At 44.7% G+C, this 17,068-nt stretch overlaps 1 protein-coding gene across 1 annotated transcript; it reads left to right on the top strand.

Moving 5' to 3' along the window:
• The first annotated feature begins 241 nt into the window (after positions 1-241).
• On the top strand, positions 242-16,321 carry LOC142312373 (uncharacterized). The gene is made up of 5 exons (XM_075351312.1): positions 242-423; positions 12,710-12,825; positions 12,909-13,006; positions 13,204-13,294; positions 14,568-16,321. The coding sequence occupies exons 2-5, from the start codon at positions 12,741-12,743 to the stop codon at positions 15,890-15,892; spliced, it is 1,599 nt and encodes a 532-aa protein (XP_075207427.1). The 5' UTR covers positions 242-423; positions 12,710-12,740; the 3' UTR covers positions 15,893-16,321.
• Positions 16,322-17,068: the final 747 nt, after the last annotated feature.

Here is a 17,068-nt window from a genome sequence, read left to right as displayed (position 1 = left end):
TGCTCCGTACACCTCGTACACACACGGCTATGCTCCGTACACCTCGTACACACACGGCTCCGCTCCGTACACCTGGTACACACACGGCTCTGCTACATCCACACTGTAAACACCTCCTGACCCCACAGATAACCTTCCCCTCATCCAGCACCATGACACCCAGCACAGCAGAGTCCTGCATACACTGAGGAGCTGATCATGTGACCCCTGACTCCTCCCCTCCATGTGACATCATCACAGGTCCTGTACGCACATAAAAATATTTTTTAAGCTGTAAATCTGTATTTTTCTGCAGGAAGGCCACTCCGCTGTGGACTGTTGTTGTTCCGGGGAGAGTGCGTGTCTGGAGAAAGGACGGTGAGACGGGCGGCTTGAGCGGCAAAGGAGTTGGAATACCGGCAGGAATAGAAGAAGAAACAAGCGGTGAGAAGGCCGAGGGGCTTCTGTGCAGACAGAATAATATACTGCCATGTGCTGAAGATGAATGTATTGGAAGTTGTGTTAACCCTTTAATGACTTTGGACGTACTGTTATAACCTGTGTTGGGTGTGAGTGTATGAAGATTAGCCCTCACCTTGTGTTCTAGAAAGCCGGCATCGGCCTCTAACAGCAGCGGGTGCTCAGTACTCGTAATTAGTGATGAGCGAGCACTACCATGCTCAGGTGCTCGGTACTGGTAACTAGTGATGAGCGAGCACTATCATGCTCGGGTGCTCGGTACTCATAACTAGTGATGATGAGTGAGCACTACAATGTTCAGTGCTCGGTACTCGTAACTAGTGATGAGTGAGCACTATCATGCTCGGGTGCTCGGTACTCGTAACTAGTGATGAGCGGGCACTATCATGCTCGGGTGCTCGGTACTCGTAACTAGTGATGAGTGGGCACTACCATGTTCAGTGCTCGTATGGAGACACGGGGCTCAGTGGGTGCTCTCGTCCGCGGGCCCGGCCGCCTTTAGAAAGACAGCATGGCCCAGGGCTCATCCCAACTGAACGCCGACCTCCTTAACCGTGGGCGGAACACTACTCAGACAACACAACAGGATGAGGGAATCACAATATCAAGACTTTATTGGATCCCTAAACAATTAACGGCACATAGCACATAACCAGCAAAACACACAAATGTAACAGGCAACAGAGTCTCACCCTTTCGCTGGCTCACCAGGGATTAGAAGGTCCGTGCCTCAGAGCTTCCAGGGCTACTTACTCCAAACCAGCAGCACCCCCGCTTTCGGCGGGCACCCACCGAGAATGGAATAATGTCAGATTTAGGAAGCTGTCTGAGGACTGCAAAGCATGTAGCCAGGTGACTGGATTGTCCCAAGCTGGATTCCTTCCTCAGGTAGTCCTTGATATCTCAGCCGAATCCTTGCATTCAATGGTGAAGTCCATATAGTGTTATAATCCAGGTTTGGTTATGGCTTGCCAATCGGATCCGCAGGTCCTAGATTGGTATCATGTAGCAAGAGTCTCTCTGGGAAATGGACAGTCCTCCTTCTTATACCCCTGAGCTCTCCATTCAGACCATTAGGGTCTTCACGATTGGTGGAAAAGACTGGGCTCTTATTGGCTAGATTTCAAGCCATATTCAAATATCCAGAGTCAAGGGTGAGACAGGTAAGTTACCTCACATCTAGCAATTCACTTAGTAATACAATGGGAAGTTCGCATAATTGATTTATCTGTGTGTCTGGCCTTCATTAGCCAAGGCAATTACATGAGTCAACAAGAGTCTTGTAAAAACAATGAGTGCTTATTCCCCGTCTATAAACAAACTATCTTCATGTCTGGCTGAATTTTAAGAAATGTAACTCCTGCTAAGCACTGACAGAGTCCAGGTCGTCACACTCAGTACTCGTAACTAGTGATGAGCGGGCACTATCATGCTCGGGTGCTCAGTACTCATTAGTGATGAGCGAGCACTACCTTGTTCAGTGCTCAGTACTCGTAACTAGTGATGAGCGAGCACTATCATGCTCGGTACTCGTAACTAGTGATGAGCGAGCACTATCATGCTCGGGTGCTCGGTACTCGTAACTAGTGATGATTGAGCACTACCATGCTTGGGTGCTCGGTACGCGTAATTAGTGATGAGCGGGCACTATCATGCTTGATATTCATAAAAAGTGATGAGCGAGCACTACCATGCTCAGGTGCTCGGTCCTCGTAACTAGTGATGAGCGAGCACTATCATGCTCGGGTGCTTGGTACTCGTAACTTGTGATGAGCGGCATTACCATGCTCGGGTGCTCGTTACTTGTAACTAATTATGAGCAAGCACAACCATGCTCGGGTGCTCGGTACTCATTGAAAATAAGCCCTATGACAAAAATTAGCCCTAGCATGATTTTATTTTTATAGAATTTTTGGAGTATGCGTGAAATATAAGCCCTACTCCAAAAATAAGCCCTAGTTACAGTCATTGCTGGTATTAAGGGGAGTCAATCTTCACAATTTCTCAGGTCTCCACTCCCCATATTGTTTAAGGACCTTTGACTTCACACTCATGTGACCACAGGTCTCTTAATTGCAGGAGTCTGTAGGAGAACTGAATAGGAGACAGATATGCAGGACTGGCATTAGGGGGATGGGAGAACAAACTGGGAATTTTCACAGGGCTCCAATCTCCTAGGGGTCCCAGGGTTTATACCCTGATGATAACACTACAAGAGGACCTTTGTGCCATCACATCATGTGGCCAAAGGTCATTGTAGGAATCTAAGGCTGAAGAGGAGACAGGCTGGTATGTATATGAAGTGTGTGTGTGTGTATGGATGGATAAGAGATAGATAATACATAGATATTAGATGGATTGATAGATAATAGATAAATAGATGTTAGATAAGAAATAAATATGTAAATAGATAGATAGATGCACACATGTGTTACACTCAGAGTTTGGAGAATGATGTTGATGCTCCAGAATGCAATATGACTACATTTGAATAAATATTGATTTTTATTTTTTGTTCAAGAATAAATGTGGATTGCTGTTCATGGAAAAAAAATATAAGACATCCCCTGAAAATAAACCCTAGCCCACTTTTCGGAACAAAAAATAATATAAGACCCTATCTTATTTTTGGGGAGACATAGTAGTGATGAGCGAACACTACCATGCTTGAGTGTTCGCTAGTTGTTACTAGTGATGAGCGAGCACTACCATGCTTGGGTGCTCGCTACTCGTACTTAGTGATGAGGCGCACTACCATGCTTGGGTGCTCGCTACTCGTACTTAGTGATGAGGAGCACTACCATGCTTGGGTGCTCGCTACTCGTACTTAGTGATGAGGCGCAGTACCATGCTTGCTACTCATATCCAGTGATTAGGAGCAATACCATGCTCAGTACTCATGACTAGAGATGAGCGAACCTCTTTGGTAAAAGTTTGCCAATTTTGTGAATGTAAAACGTTAGTGAAGGTGCTGCCGCATGTTCTGCCACCGATGCTGCTAGACAATGAGCTTAGTTAGGGTTTATTGCTGGTTAGTTGAGATAGATAGGAGAGCAATAGTTTAAAATAGGTATGTGCAATGTAGGGAAAGGTATGTGTGTGCCACAAATTGGCACATTTCATGATCGAAATAGGAATTGGTACTTTTAAAGAAACAGAAAACTTATGGCACATTTTGATGTAATGTGGGGACAACCATGCAGACAAGTGAAAGCTTAAAGGCTACTTTACACACTGCGATATCGGTCCCGATATCGCTAGTGTGCGTACCCGCCCCCATCTGTTGCGCGACACGGGCATATCGCTGCCCGTGCCGCACAACATCGCCCAGAGCCGTCACACATACTTACCTGTCCGGCGACGTCGCTGTGACCGGCGAACCGCCTCCTTTCTAAGGGGGCGGTCCGTGCGGCGTCACAGCGACGTCACTGAAACGTCACTGAACCGCCGCCCAATCGCAGCGGAGGGGCGGAGATGAGCGGGACGTAACATCCCGCCCACCTCCTTCCTTCCGCATAGCGGCCGGGAGAGCTTCCTCGCTCCTGCGGCGTCACACGCAGCGATGTGTGATGCCGCAGGAACGACGAACAACCTCGTTACTGCTGAAGTAACGATAATTGGGAATGGACCCCCGTGTCGCCGATTAGCGATTTTGCACTGTTTTGCAACGATGCAAAATCGCTAATCGATGTCACACGCAACGGCATCGCTAATGCGGCCGGATGTGCGTCACGAATTCCGTGACCCCAACGACTCCGCATTAGCGATGTCGTAGCGTGTAAAGCCCGCTTTAGGCCCACAACCAACTCCATCTACATCATGAATCACAGAGGAATGCGGAGTTTACAAATATAAAAGTTACAAATATTACAAAGTATAAAATTTTCTATATTAATAAAATTGGTTTTATATTTGTACCTTTAAAAACTCCGCATTGCTCTGTGATTTAGGAATTGGTACTTGTAGTGCCTGCTAAAGAGTTGCCAGTGAAGCATGTAAATAAGTATTGCTACATATTACTGCTTGCTCAAAAGTATGCAAACGCATTTATAGTTATTGCTAGTTAGCCGTGCGTGGCCTAAAAAGTTGCTAGGGAATTATCTAAAAAGTGATTCTTTGCAATTTTAATTGCCCGCTCAAAATTCTGCAAACACAGTTATAGGTATTGTTACTTATTAGTGCCTAGCCTAAAAAAAGGTGCTAAGGAAGTATCTAAAAGTGTTTCTTTGCAACTTAAATTGCCAGCTTAAAGCTAACCTGTTATCAGAAATTTAGCTTTAAACCTAAAAGATTCCCCCTCTGCAGCTCGTGGGCTGCATTCTAGCAATGTTCCTGTACTTTTTGTGCCCCCTTTGAAACCAAATTAAACACTTTATAAAGTTGTACCTTTTTGTCTGCCATTCTTGTAAATTATCCATGGGGGCGGGTGTTACGAGGGGGACCCGGGGAAGCGTGCCAAGATGGTATATGGACAGCTTCCGCCGGTCAAGGTCCACTGTGCGGTGTAAGGGACCGCTGCTATGGTGGGAGAAGAGTGAGCGGGTTGCTGCTAGCGATCGTCTGGAATGTCACAGACGATCTGCGTACACCTGTCCGCCCTAACCCGTGAGGGTTTGTGTGGCACGGGGCTCACAACTCGGTGTACCTGTTGCACGGGGACGCACAGAGGTGCCTACGCACGTGTGCCAGCGGGAGTCACAGGAATATGGCACGAGGGTAGCACAGAGGTGCCCACGCACGTGTGCTTCAGAAACCAGGTGAGTCCGACAGAGATTCAAGGAGCTCACCTGGGACAGGAACACAGCCTGTTAAACGGAATACTGCCGGAGCAGCAAGGCAGGGGCGAGACCTGCAAAATACAATGACGTCTGTACAGTGGCGTGGCAGCACGCTGCCAGACATCCAAACATAGAAGGACGGTCGCGCGCCACCATGATGGCAGGAGGGGTTTTTAAGGAGATGTAGCTCCAGCCAAGGGCGGGCGCGAGACGGATGTGACCCAATCATGATCTGTGACGTCCTGGCCCGGCCAGTCAGGATTCAGCACATCACCAGCCTCGTTATCTGGCCGTGTGATACCAGTGAGCGAATCAGAAGACGTCACGTGGGGCACATGCTCAACCTCCTGCCTCTGGGTCATAAAGGCGGGATCTTCGGTTTCACAATGTGCAGAGCTAAGGGAAGTCTTGCTGCTTCCCTGAGCATCTATCCTTTGCACACTGTGCAACCACTCCGACCCTCTGCGATGCCGAGCAGGAGGACACTCCATTCCTTACAAGGAGTAAACCACTAGGTGTCACCCTTCTGCTGCATCTAGGAGGAGGAAACTCCTGCAGTCTCCCAGGCCTTTGGCGCTGCTGAGCAGGAGGGCTCGTGGCAGACAAGGAATGGGGGACCACCTCATTCCTTGCAAGAGGAGAGCCACGAGATGTAACAGGCGGGCTCTCTGGTGTCCATTGATGTCCCTCCTGCAGATTGACGCCGTCCCCCCATTGCTCCATTTCATATCTCAGGACACCGCTCACTGCGCCCGAGGTCCCGTGCACGCGAGGACCGCTGGTGACGTGGTCGCAGGCACGAGACTATGGGCGGCGCTGTGATTGCATCGCAAGTGCCCGCCCATAATCTCGTGACCGCGATCTCCCCTCTGCCTCCAGCGTTCTGCGCAAGCACTGGAAGATGACCCGACATCTCCTTTCCCATCTTACCCTGCAGCAGGAAATAGATGGGAGGAGCGGAGCTGGCCACCACAGATTACAAGAAGACGCGGAGAGGATCTGAGCGATGTACACAGTAAAAAAAACATGTAAAATCAAACAAAGACACACATTGTCTTCTGAAAAGTGAAAATCACTAAACGTTTTTTTTTGTAACCTGTGCTGTGCTGCTCCGCTCCTACTATCTATTTCCTGCTGCAGGGCTGGATGAGAAGGAGGTGACGTTAGGTCATCTTTCCGCGCTTGCGCAGAGCGCTGGAGGCAGAAGGGAGATCGCGGTCACGAGATTATAGGCGGGCACTTGCGATGCAATCACAGCGCCGCCCATAGTCTTGTGCCTGCGACCACGTCACCAGCGGTCCTCACATGCACGGGACCTCGGGTGCAGTGGGCGGCGTCCTGAGATATGAAATGGAGCAATGGGGGACGGCGTTAATCTGCAGGAGAGACATCAACGGACGCCAGAGAGCCCGCCCCCATGGAGAATTTATAAGAATGGCAGAAAAAAAGGTACAACTTTATAAAGTGTTTAATTTGGTTTCAAAGGGGGCACAAAAAGTACAGGAACATTGTAAGAATGCAGCCCACGAGCTGCAGAGGGGGAATCTTTTAGGCTTAAAGCTAAATTTCTGATGACAGGTTCCCTTTAAAATTACACAGTGAAATACATGTATAGGCATTGTTAGTGGTGTCTGCTGAAAATGTACTATTGAACAAGCTAAAAAGGTCTTCTTGGCACTTTACCATCTCGGCTCCAAATTACGCAGTGAACCACATTTGTAGGTAGTGGTACATTTTAGTGCATTCACAATATTGCCAACTCAGGCAGGAAATAAACAATTTATCTTTTGTGTGATGTGTCTGATAGGTGTGAGCGTAGGGTTGCAAAACATCTGTTTGAAAGGGGAAGGGTACATTAAAAGCATGAGTGGTAAATCACAACGAGTTTTTCATGGAAAAGGGAATAGGTGAGGTGTTGGAGGTGTACGTGTGGGAAGTTCTGTTAGTCAAAGGTGTAGTGAGCAAACGCCGGCTCAACCTATTCCAAGAAAAATGAGAACAACTTCTACTAGATTTCTTTGGCAGCTGCACATTGCTTCAACTTCGAAATGAGGACGATAAACAGCAGGTGCTAGAGTGGATGGCAAGCGCTGTATCAAGTGGCCTTTCCTCCTCTTCCTGCATCTCAACATCACACGCAGTTCATTCCTCAGAGGTGCCACCCCAATTACACTTGTTTGCGCCCACGTCACAAATCTCCATCCAGCAAACTGACTGTGGAGAACCACACATCGGCAAGTCTGCAGAGCTGTTCACATATTCCATGCCATGGACATCAGAAGTCTGCTCCAAAGATTCCTAGACTCAAGAGGAGGTAAGAATCTGCACCGATGCCCAAAATCTTTGTGTATTGGATTCTGACCCGGACAAGTGGGGTCCCAGCAGGATCCCGACCTTAATCAACTGACGTTAACCCCATGAGGGTGGAGGTGATAATGATGAGACTCGGCCACCTGAGGCGCACACGTACTGTGTTGCGATGTCAGGTCAGAAAGCGGACGAGCTGGAGTGGGACAACATAGAGAATGACAATGAAGTCGTAGATCCCACTTGGTGTGAACCCAGAGGCACGCAGCTGAGTAGCCCAGCAGTTAATGAGGATGAGGAAGCCAAAGATGTTACGGTGGTGATTCCCGCACAAACATATAGCAATGCAACCATGAGAAGCACTACCTTCTCAGCCACAACTCTGGCTGTAGACAGCAGCAGTCACGGGTCTGCAGGAAGGGTTGCCTAGTCTGGGCCTTTGAGACCACAAAAGATGACCAAACTTCCGTTATCTACCAACGTTGTAAACAATGACTGAGTAAAGGTACAAATTAAAATAATTTGACTATGACATTACTGTGGGAATCTCACTATGCTAAAATGTGGACTAATGGGTCTGCCCAACCACCGGCCACCAAATCAACATCGTCTGCTGCTTCTTCCTCCTGCTTCTTCCTCCTGTGTAACCGTTGAAACTATTCTAACACTTATCTCCGACCGCAGAACTTCCTCTTGTGTACCCGCTACAGTGGAATGAGTGAGGGCCCATCAGGTGTTACGGAAGTGACCATGCCTGGTGTTTTTTGATCCATGTGAGACACCAAGGACACCACATGTTTCTCAATACAGCATTACATCTCCCACTGCACCTCCCTCCCAGTCCACCGCTCGGTCACCTTACTCCACCCTCTCAACACAGCAGCCAGCCCTCAGTCCCACAGTTTTCGTCACGTAAAAGAACATTTCCTCTCACACAAAGTGAAGTGCTTGAACTTCACCATATCTAAACTGTTGCCCAGGGAAAATGCTGCCTTTCCTCCTGGTGGATACAGATGGTTTCTGAAACCTGATGGCCGTTGCCCAGTCGTTATTATTTCTTTAATAAAGCTGTGCCTGCACTACATCATCATGTAACAGCTAAGATTTGCTTGAAAAACTCTGTGTCTCCCAGGGAGCATTTCACCACTGACACGTGGACAAGCAAGCATGGGCAGGGGCGTTACATCTCGCTGGCTGACTGGGCACTGGATCAATCTGGTGGCTGCATGAGGCAGGCAGGGAAGGGGCTGCTTCCAAGGGTTGAAATCCCCAAGGCATTTGGGACAAACGTCTGGATCAACAGCTTCCTCTTCTGCTTCCTCCACCTTCTCTAGGGCCTCCACCTGCGTCCTCAACCTCTCCCTTAATGTAACAGGCATTCCAAGAGTGCATCCCCCACCTACGTACATCTCAGCCAGGGCTCAATGCAATCAGGTAGTGTTGAAACTAATCTGCATCGGAAAATGCTGTCACTCAACTGCAGAAGGACGTGTCTTGTCAATGGAGCAAACCTGTTAGCAGCCATACGTCTGGGCGACATCCCACATGTGCCTTGCATGGCTCACAACCTGAACCTGGTTGTATAGAAATTACTATCCCACTATTCCAGGCTGGATGTGCTGCTGCAGAAGGCATGGTTGGTGTGTGCTCACTTCCACCATTCACACCTAATCGACTTGCAACGCTACAAAGGACTTTTGGCCTACCGGTTAATCGGTTGATATGTGATGTGCTGACACGGTGGAATTTGACTCTGCACATGTTGCAACTGTGGAAGCAGTAGCAAGCCCTGGTGCACTATGCCATGACGCATAACATTGGACAATGCACTGATGTGGGGCAAATCACAATTTCGGAGTGGGCACAGATTAAGGAATTCTGCACGCTCCTGCACATTTTCGAAATAGCTACAAATATGGTTAGCGCTGACGATGCCATCATCAGCATCACTAGTCCGCTCATCTACATGTTAGAGCACACTTTGAATAGACTGCGGGAGGAGGTGGGGGTCCCAGAGTAAGAGGAGGAAGCAGAGGAGGATGAGGAAGGGATATCATTTCCTGCAAGGTCTGGACAGTCATTGCAAAGATGGGTGTCAAAGGAGGGTAGACTCCATCGATCGAGGCGGGCTCATGGTAACAGACAAAGTGTTAGTGAAGGTGTAGGAGCCGAGGAACAAATGGAGGAGGAAGAATTGATGGACGCAGAAAACTTCGGAGACGAAGAAGATATTTATCCCTTCTCTTTTGTCCGAGGTTGGTGAGAAGGGACGGAGGAGGAAAACCTGAGCGTTACCCCCTCACCAACACAACATGGACTTGGACCGCATGGAGGTGTCTAACACATGAGCGCCTACTTTCTGCATTATTTGCAACATGATGTCCGTATCGTTAGTTTTAGAAATAGTGCTGACTACTGGGTTGCCACTCTGTTAGATCCATGGTACAAGAGTCAATTTAGCAAGATTCTACCACCCCCGGAAATAGACTTGCAAATGCTGGAGTATCGAAACAAGATTGTAGACCATCTTAACAGTAGTTTTCCACAAGACAGCAGTGAGGCACACAGCGTACATCGCCTACTTGCTGCACTATTTGCAACATGATGTCCATATCGTTAGCTTTAGAAATAGTGCTGACTACTGTGGGCTGCTACTCTGTTAGATCCATGGTACAAGAGTCAATTTAGCAAGATGCTTCCACCCCCCGGAAATGGACTTGAAAATGCTGGAGTATCGAAACAAGTTTGTAGACCATTTTAACAGTAGTTTTCCACAAGACAGCAGTGAGGCACACAGTGTACATCGCCTACTTGCTGCACTATTTGCAACATGATGTCCGTATCGTTAGCTTTAGAAATAGTGCTGACTACTGGGCTGCTACTCTGTTAGATCCATGGTACAAGAGTCAATTTAGCAAGATGCTTCCACCCCTGGAAATGGACTTGCAACGCTGGAGTATCGAAACAAGTTTGTAGACCATCTTAACAGTAGTTTTCCACAAGAGAGAAGTGAGGCACACAGCGTGAATCGCAGTTCTATAATTCCAACCACAGAAAAGTCGCGTCATCAACACAGAAATATTAGCAGCAGTTCAAGTGCCAGAACCAATTTCTGTGATTTGTGGCATATATTTTTTACACCATTGTATACACCAGCAGAACAGAGTGGAAGTCTGACACATAGTGAACAACTGGAGAGGATGGTGCAGAAGTAGCTAGAGCTCAACATCTATGCCATTGGGGTGATGGGGGGAATGGACCCTTTTGTATTTTGGTCTTCAAAAATGGAAGAGTGGCTTGAGCTTGCCAGTCACACCTTGAAATTTTTGACCTGCTCAGTAGCCAGCGTTCTCTCAGAACGTGTCTTCAGCGCAGCTGGCAGTCTGTTCACAGATAAATGCATCTGGCTGTCCCCTGAAAGTGTAGACTGCCTAATGTTCATAAAGATGAACAAGTCGTGGCTGTCCAGTGACTTTACCACTCCAGTCCCAGACTGTGCAGACTAGGCTATGGTATACTGTCATCCTTCTGTGAGCAAGAGGCCTATGCCTGTCTGTCATGTATCTCATGATTTTTAAAATCTAAATGCCAGGCCACATCCAGTGTGTTGTATAAACCATAGCTCTCTGCTATTTTAAGACCCCATGAGGAGGGGGGCCAAGTGATGCAACTGTATTAATGTCTGCCTGAAAGGTATTTAAATGTTGAGACTTCAAGTTGTGTCTTGTGGGTAGTGTGCCAATCTTCTGGGACCAAGAGGCCTATGCCTGTGTGTCATCTTGCTGTCTCTGGTGAAGTTAGAAATGCTGGTTCAGGCCTTGCTCCTGGGCCGGTCCCACACTGCAATGTTGCTCTGTTGTGCTATTTGTAGTGTGTGCCAATTGTTGCCGCTTTTCCTGTTGCCCGACCTTAAATTTTTGAATTATGGGACTCCAAGTAGGGTCTCCAACTTCGCTTTGATCTCTAGTGCCAGTCTTCTGGAAGCAAGAAGCTTACACCGGTCACTCAAGCATGTCTTCCTTTTTTAAATTGAAATGCTGAGCTACAGCCTGTGTTGCATGGACCCTATGGAGAGGGGACAATTGATGCTACTGTACTGCTGTCTGCTTGAAAGGATTTTGAATGTTGAGACTGCTAGATAGGTCTCAAAGTTGTCTCTTGTCTGTACTGGCAGAGGTATGGGAGCACCAGCCCTACACCTGTCTCTGATCCACGTCTATATTTCTTATGTCAATAGTCTAGGCAGCTAATGGCTATTCCAAAACAGCGGGGCTGCACTTTAAAATTATTTTTTGCTATTTTCGAAGCTTTTCAACCCCTCCACCAAAGGTGTTTTCTTTGCCTTAAGTTTGGCCTCCCATTGAGTTATGGCCATTCGGAAAGATTTGGAGTTTGATTCTATAAAGGTTCGATGAATACACCCCTTGTTCGATTGGGCGTGGCGATCCAAACCTTGAGAAATTCTCTTATCTCTAGTCGCGATCCCCTCTTGACCGCTGACCGTAATTATAGGGAGCCCAGCAAGTGCTGACGTACAGTATATTTAGAGTCGGCGATCTCAATCCAGTTAAAAAGAAATTAAAAGGCTAAAAACCATTAATATAATTGTATCTGTAAAAGTCTGATCTATTAAAATGTAAAATTATTTGACCTAAAAAGATTATTTAAATACCAGAATTCCTTTTTTTCGGTCAACGCACCGAATTTCTCAAAAAAATTCAATAAATAATAATCCTAATGTTTTATGTACGTAAAATTTGTATTTATAGCAAAAAATTCTCAGATAGCTTCATCAACCATAAAATATAAATGTTGTTTCTCATGATTTCAGAAAATTGCCAACACAAATCAATTGTTTTCACTACTTAAAGAAGTTTTCCACTTCCTTAACATTGATGGCCATTCCTAAGGATAGGTCATCTATGTCTGATCAGTTGGGATTCTTGGTGTCTTCAACGTCCAGAACTGCAAAATTATGGAGTTGAACAGCACAGCTCCGTGAACTGTATAGTGGCCAGGGTCGGGTACTGCCCATCTACCCTTATTCAAATCAATAGGTGGAATGAATCGTCATACACATTTTTAAAAGGGATACTTTGGAGTAGTTTAGATTTATTGCAAAATGGATTTCCTGACTATTTCAGAATGTATGTATCTTGTTGTAGAAGAGAATACTACAATATACAGTATTTGTCCATGGAGGAGTGGGAGCATATAGAAGAACACAAAGATCTATACAAGGACGTCATGATGGAAGTTTCCCAGCCCCTCACATCACCAGGTAATAAACAGGACTAAATACACACGGCCTATAATTATCTGTATGTAAGGAATGAATTCAGTCCCTGTATGTGTCTCCTCCAGTTCTATTCAGTAAGGGGACAACACCAGAGAGATGTCCCCGTCCTCTTCTCCCACAGGACTGTAAACAAGAAGATCCCGATGTTCCTCAGGATCCTCAGGTAGATGGAGAGAAGGTGCCATGAAATCTCCCTATGATGTGTAGACGGCTGTGAAGGTCTTGTGCTCAGTCTTGTTTTATCCTCCAGTATTATATGTGTTATACTTGTGTAATGAGAGCGGTGGAGATGGCAGGATTAGAGCTGATCATAGATGGGACTTCTCCATCTGTCTGTGACTTTTACAATATTTGTTTCAGGGTGAAGATCTGACCCATATTAATACTACAGAGACATATGTGAGGGGTGATGAGCGGAGTAAAGAGGAGATTCCTACAGATAACCGCCCAGGTGAGTAGTGACCACGAAATGCAGAGAAGTCACAGATTCTTCTCATTCTCTGGCTGCTACAATTTTTTGGTGATTTTTTTTTATGTTCTATTGTCTGTAGGGTTTTCAGTTATATATTTTCCCACATGGCGTGTGAAAGTTTGTGAATCCTTCAGAATTTTTCATATTTCTGAACAATTTTGAGCTAAAGCTTCTTGAGATTTTTACACAAGCCCCAAAAGAAGATAAGAGGAACCAGCTCAAACAAAATAAAAAATATTAGACTATCATTTTTTATATGACGAAAATGGTCCAATATTGCAGGATACAGGGCCAAAACATTATATTTTGATATTTGGATTGCCTTAAAGGGAATCTATCAGGTGGTTTTCTAGTACAATACTGTTATCTTTAAATAGGTCTTAAGCAGGCCTTTTAGGATCAGTAACTTTCATTGCAGTTGCCTCTCCTGTTATTTTGTTTTATGTTCTTGAGAATTCAGTGTCTCATGACAGTTAGTCAAGTGTATGTAAATATAATTTGCAAATGCACTGCTCCCCCCACCCACCTCCCATCCCAGTGCCTTTACTATTACTGCTGAAAGGTGGGATGGAGTATGAGTGGGGGCAGCAGTGCAAAATCACTTCAGATTTATTATCACTAATGCCAGCACCGAGTGGAGGGAGGAGCAGTACATATGCAGTTTGTATTTACATATGCTTGACTAGTTACTATGTCACACTGAATTCTTTGGAGCTTACAACAAGATAACAAGAGAAGGTACAGAAATAAAACTTACTGATCCTGTTAGAGCTGCTTAAGCCCTATTTAAAGATAACATAAGTAACATAAGAAAATCACCTGACAGATTCCCTTTAATAAAAAAAAATAATTACGGAACTTTGGAATGTCAAGTATCTTATAAAGTGTCACATATACGGGTTGGAACTCTCCTAAAGCACCCTTTTTTGAGCGTGTCACATATCAAGTCATTACTGCAGGCAATTACAAAAAGACGGAAGGGGAATACCAAAGTGGCAGCATAAAAATGGCTTATGAATATACTGACTTCAATACAGAATTGATAGACTGTTACAAAACAGCCCAATGGCCTAATATAGACTGTAATCCCTACTGTTAGAATATGAACTGTTTTCTTGACACTGCCTTAGTGGTAATTGAATATTGCTGCATGACTTGCAATTTCTATATGAACATTTTATTTAAACAATGATATAAATGATCCATGTTATTTTCAAGGTTATGTTGTTTAGAAATGTTTTATTCTTGACAGATGACTGTACCTGGACATCAGATGAACATCTGACATCTTCAGAGTTTAAATCAGATTATCTTGGCACCACACAAGATAATTATGAAGAGCATACCATTATGCCAGATATAACCTCAACTCATCAAAGCAAAGATCTAACATTTGACCCTTTTAAAGAGGTTCAATCTTCTGATTTATTACAGTCTTTTAAGAAAAATGAAAGTCACAGAAGGGGTGCTAAAACTCAAAAAGATCCCACAGTAAAGAAGACGTATTCATGTTCAGAATGTGGAAAATGTTTTTTCATAAAATCAATTTTTGTTCGACATCAAAGAACTCATACAGAGGAAAAACCATTTTCATGTTCAGAATGTGGGAAATATTTTAAACATAAATCAAGTCTGGTTATACATGAGAGAATTCATACAGGGGAGAAACCATATTCATGTTCAGAATGTGGGAAATGTTTTAAACAGAAATCAGATCTTGTAAGACATCAAAGAAGTCATACAGGAGAGAAGCCTTATTCTTGTTCAGAGTGTGGAAAATATTTTCAGCAAAAATCAAGTCTTGTTATACATGAAAGAATTCATACCGGGAAGAAGCCATATTCATGTTCATATTGTGGGAAGTGTTATAACCAAAAATCAGATTACATCAAACATCAAAGAAGTCACACAGGAGAGATGCCATTTTCATGCTCAGAGTGTGGAAAATGTTTTAACCAGATATCAGAACATATTAGACATCAAAGAAGTCACACAGGGGAGAAACCATTTTCATGTTCTGATTGTGGGAAATGTTTTAAGCAGGAGTCATATCTTGTTACACATCAGAGAACTCACACAGGTGAGAAGCCATATTCTTGTTCTGAATGTGGGAAATGTTTTAGCCAGAAATCAGTTGCTATTAGACATCAAAGAATTCACACAGGGGAGAAGCCATATTCTTGTTCTGAATGTGGGAAATATTTTAACCAGAAAGCATGTTTGCTTGCACATCTGAGAGTTCACACAGGAGAGAAACCATTTTCATGTTTCGAATGTGGAAAAAGTTTTAACAGGAAAATAGATCATGTTAGACATCAACTAACCCATACAGGGGAGAAGCCATTTTCATGCTTGGTGTGTGGGAAATATTTTAGGCATAAATCAAGTCTTGTTACCCATCAGAGAAGTCACACAGGCGAGAAGCCATTTTCATGTCCAGAATGTGGGAAATGTTATTTCCACAAAAAAACTCTTGTTAAACATCTAAGGACTCACACAGGGGAGAACCCATTTCCCTTCACAGACGGTGACTATAACATCGAAGAAGTTCCACAAGAAAGCAGTCAGTCAAAGTAAATTCATATGGGTATTTATGTTTTTAAGAACACATAACTAAGAAAATGAGTACTTAAAATAAAATTAAGAAATGTATGCAATTACTAATAGACCTCTAATAGACAAGGAATGAAGTCAAATACATAAAATATGTGCATTGCATATTTCATATACATATACACCTGGTTGCAAAACCTAATAAATATTGCATTTAATATTAACACCAATCATCTATGCTTATATGCATGTAATTATTGGGCAATATTGTTTTTTGGGTGTAAAATTTGGCCACTAGGTGTATGCTGCAATAATCTGTTCACTTCTTGCTGTCAAGATTGACCCATCTATAGGGCTGGGGAATCTCTTCTTCCAGGGGCCATTTGGATAGTTATAATCTCATTCGCAGGTCGTACAAAATTATCAACTTGAAATTTATCCTGCTATATTAGGCCAAACAGTTAATTAGGTGACTCCTAATGTGATGCTTGGAGCTGATTCTTTTTGGTGAGCTATGTGGTGTATTGAAAAGAACTCGCAGCAGCAAGTTCTGAACACAGATATATATTACACTGCAGGTCTTTTCAGAGTGGGAAACTCATTACTACTCATGCAACATTTATAGAAACAAGAAATGGGAAGTCTGAAGTATACATCACATAGGAAACAGTGAGACAGCTGTATATATCACATAGGAGACACTGAGACTGCTGTATAGATATACATCACATAGATGCACAGACTGATATATACACATCACACACATACACTGAGGCTACTGTGCATACATCACATAGGAGACACTGAGGCTGCAACATATACATTACAGGATACACTGAAGCTAGAGTATATAGAGTAGACACTGGGGCTTCTGTGCATCACAGGAGATGCTCTGGCATCAATACATCATAATAAACGCTGGGGAATCTATACATCACAGGAGATTGCTGGGGCATCCATGCATCACAGGAGACGCTGGGAAACCATACATCACAGAAGACTCTGGGGGCATACAGTATACATCATAAGAGACCCTGGGGCATCTATAGATCACAGGAGAAGCTGGGACATCTATACATCACACAATCCCATGGGGTATCTATACATCACAGGAGACACGGGTGCCATTACTGGTTTCATCATTTTTGCTGGTGGAAATGGAGCAAAGAGCATGCTGACTGCACCCCCAAAGACGTTCTG

This window comes from Anomaloglossus baeobatrachus, chromosome 5 (assembly GCF_048569485.1).
Source record: "Anomaloglossus baeobatrachus isolate aAnoBae1 chromosome 5, aAnoBae1.hap1, whole genome shotgun sequence".
Taxonomy (NCBI): Eukaryota; Metazoa; Chordata; class Amphibia; order Anura; family Aromobatidae; genus Anomaloglossus; species Anomaloglossus baeobatrachus.
This window is presented reverse-complemented; position numbering and strand designations above follow the sequence as displayed.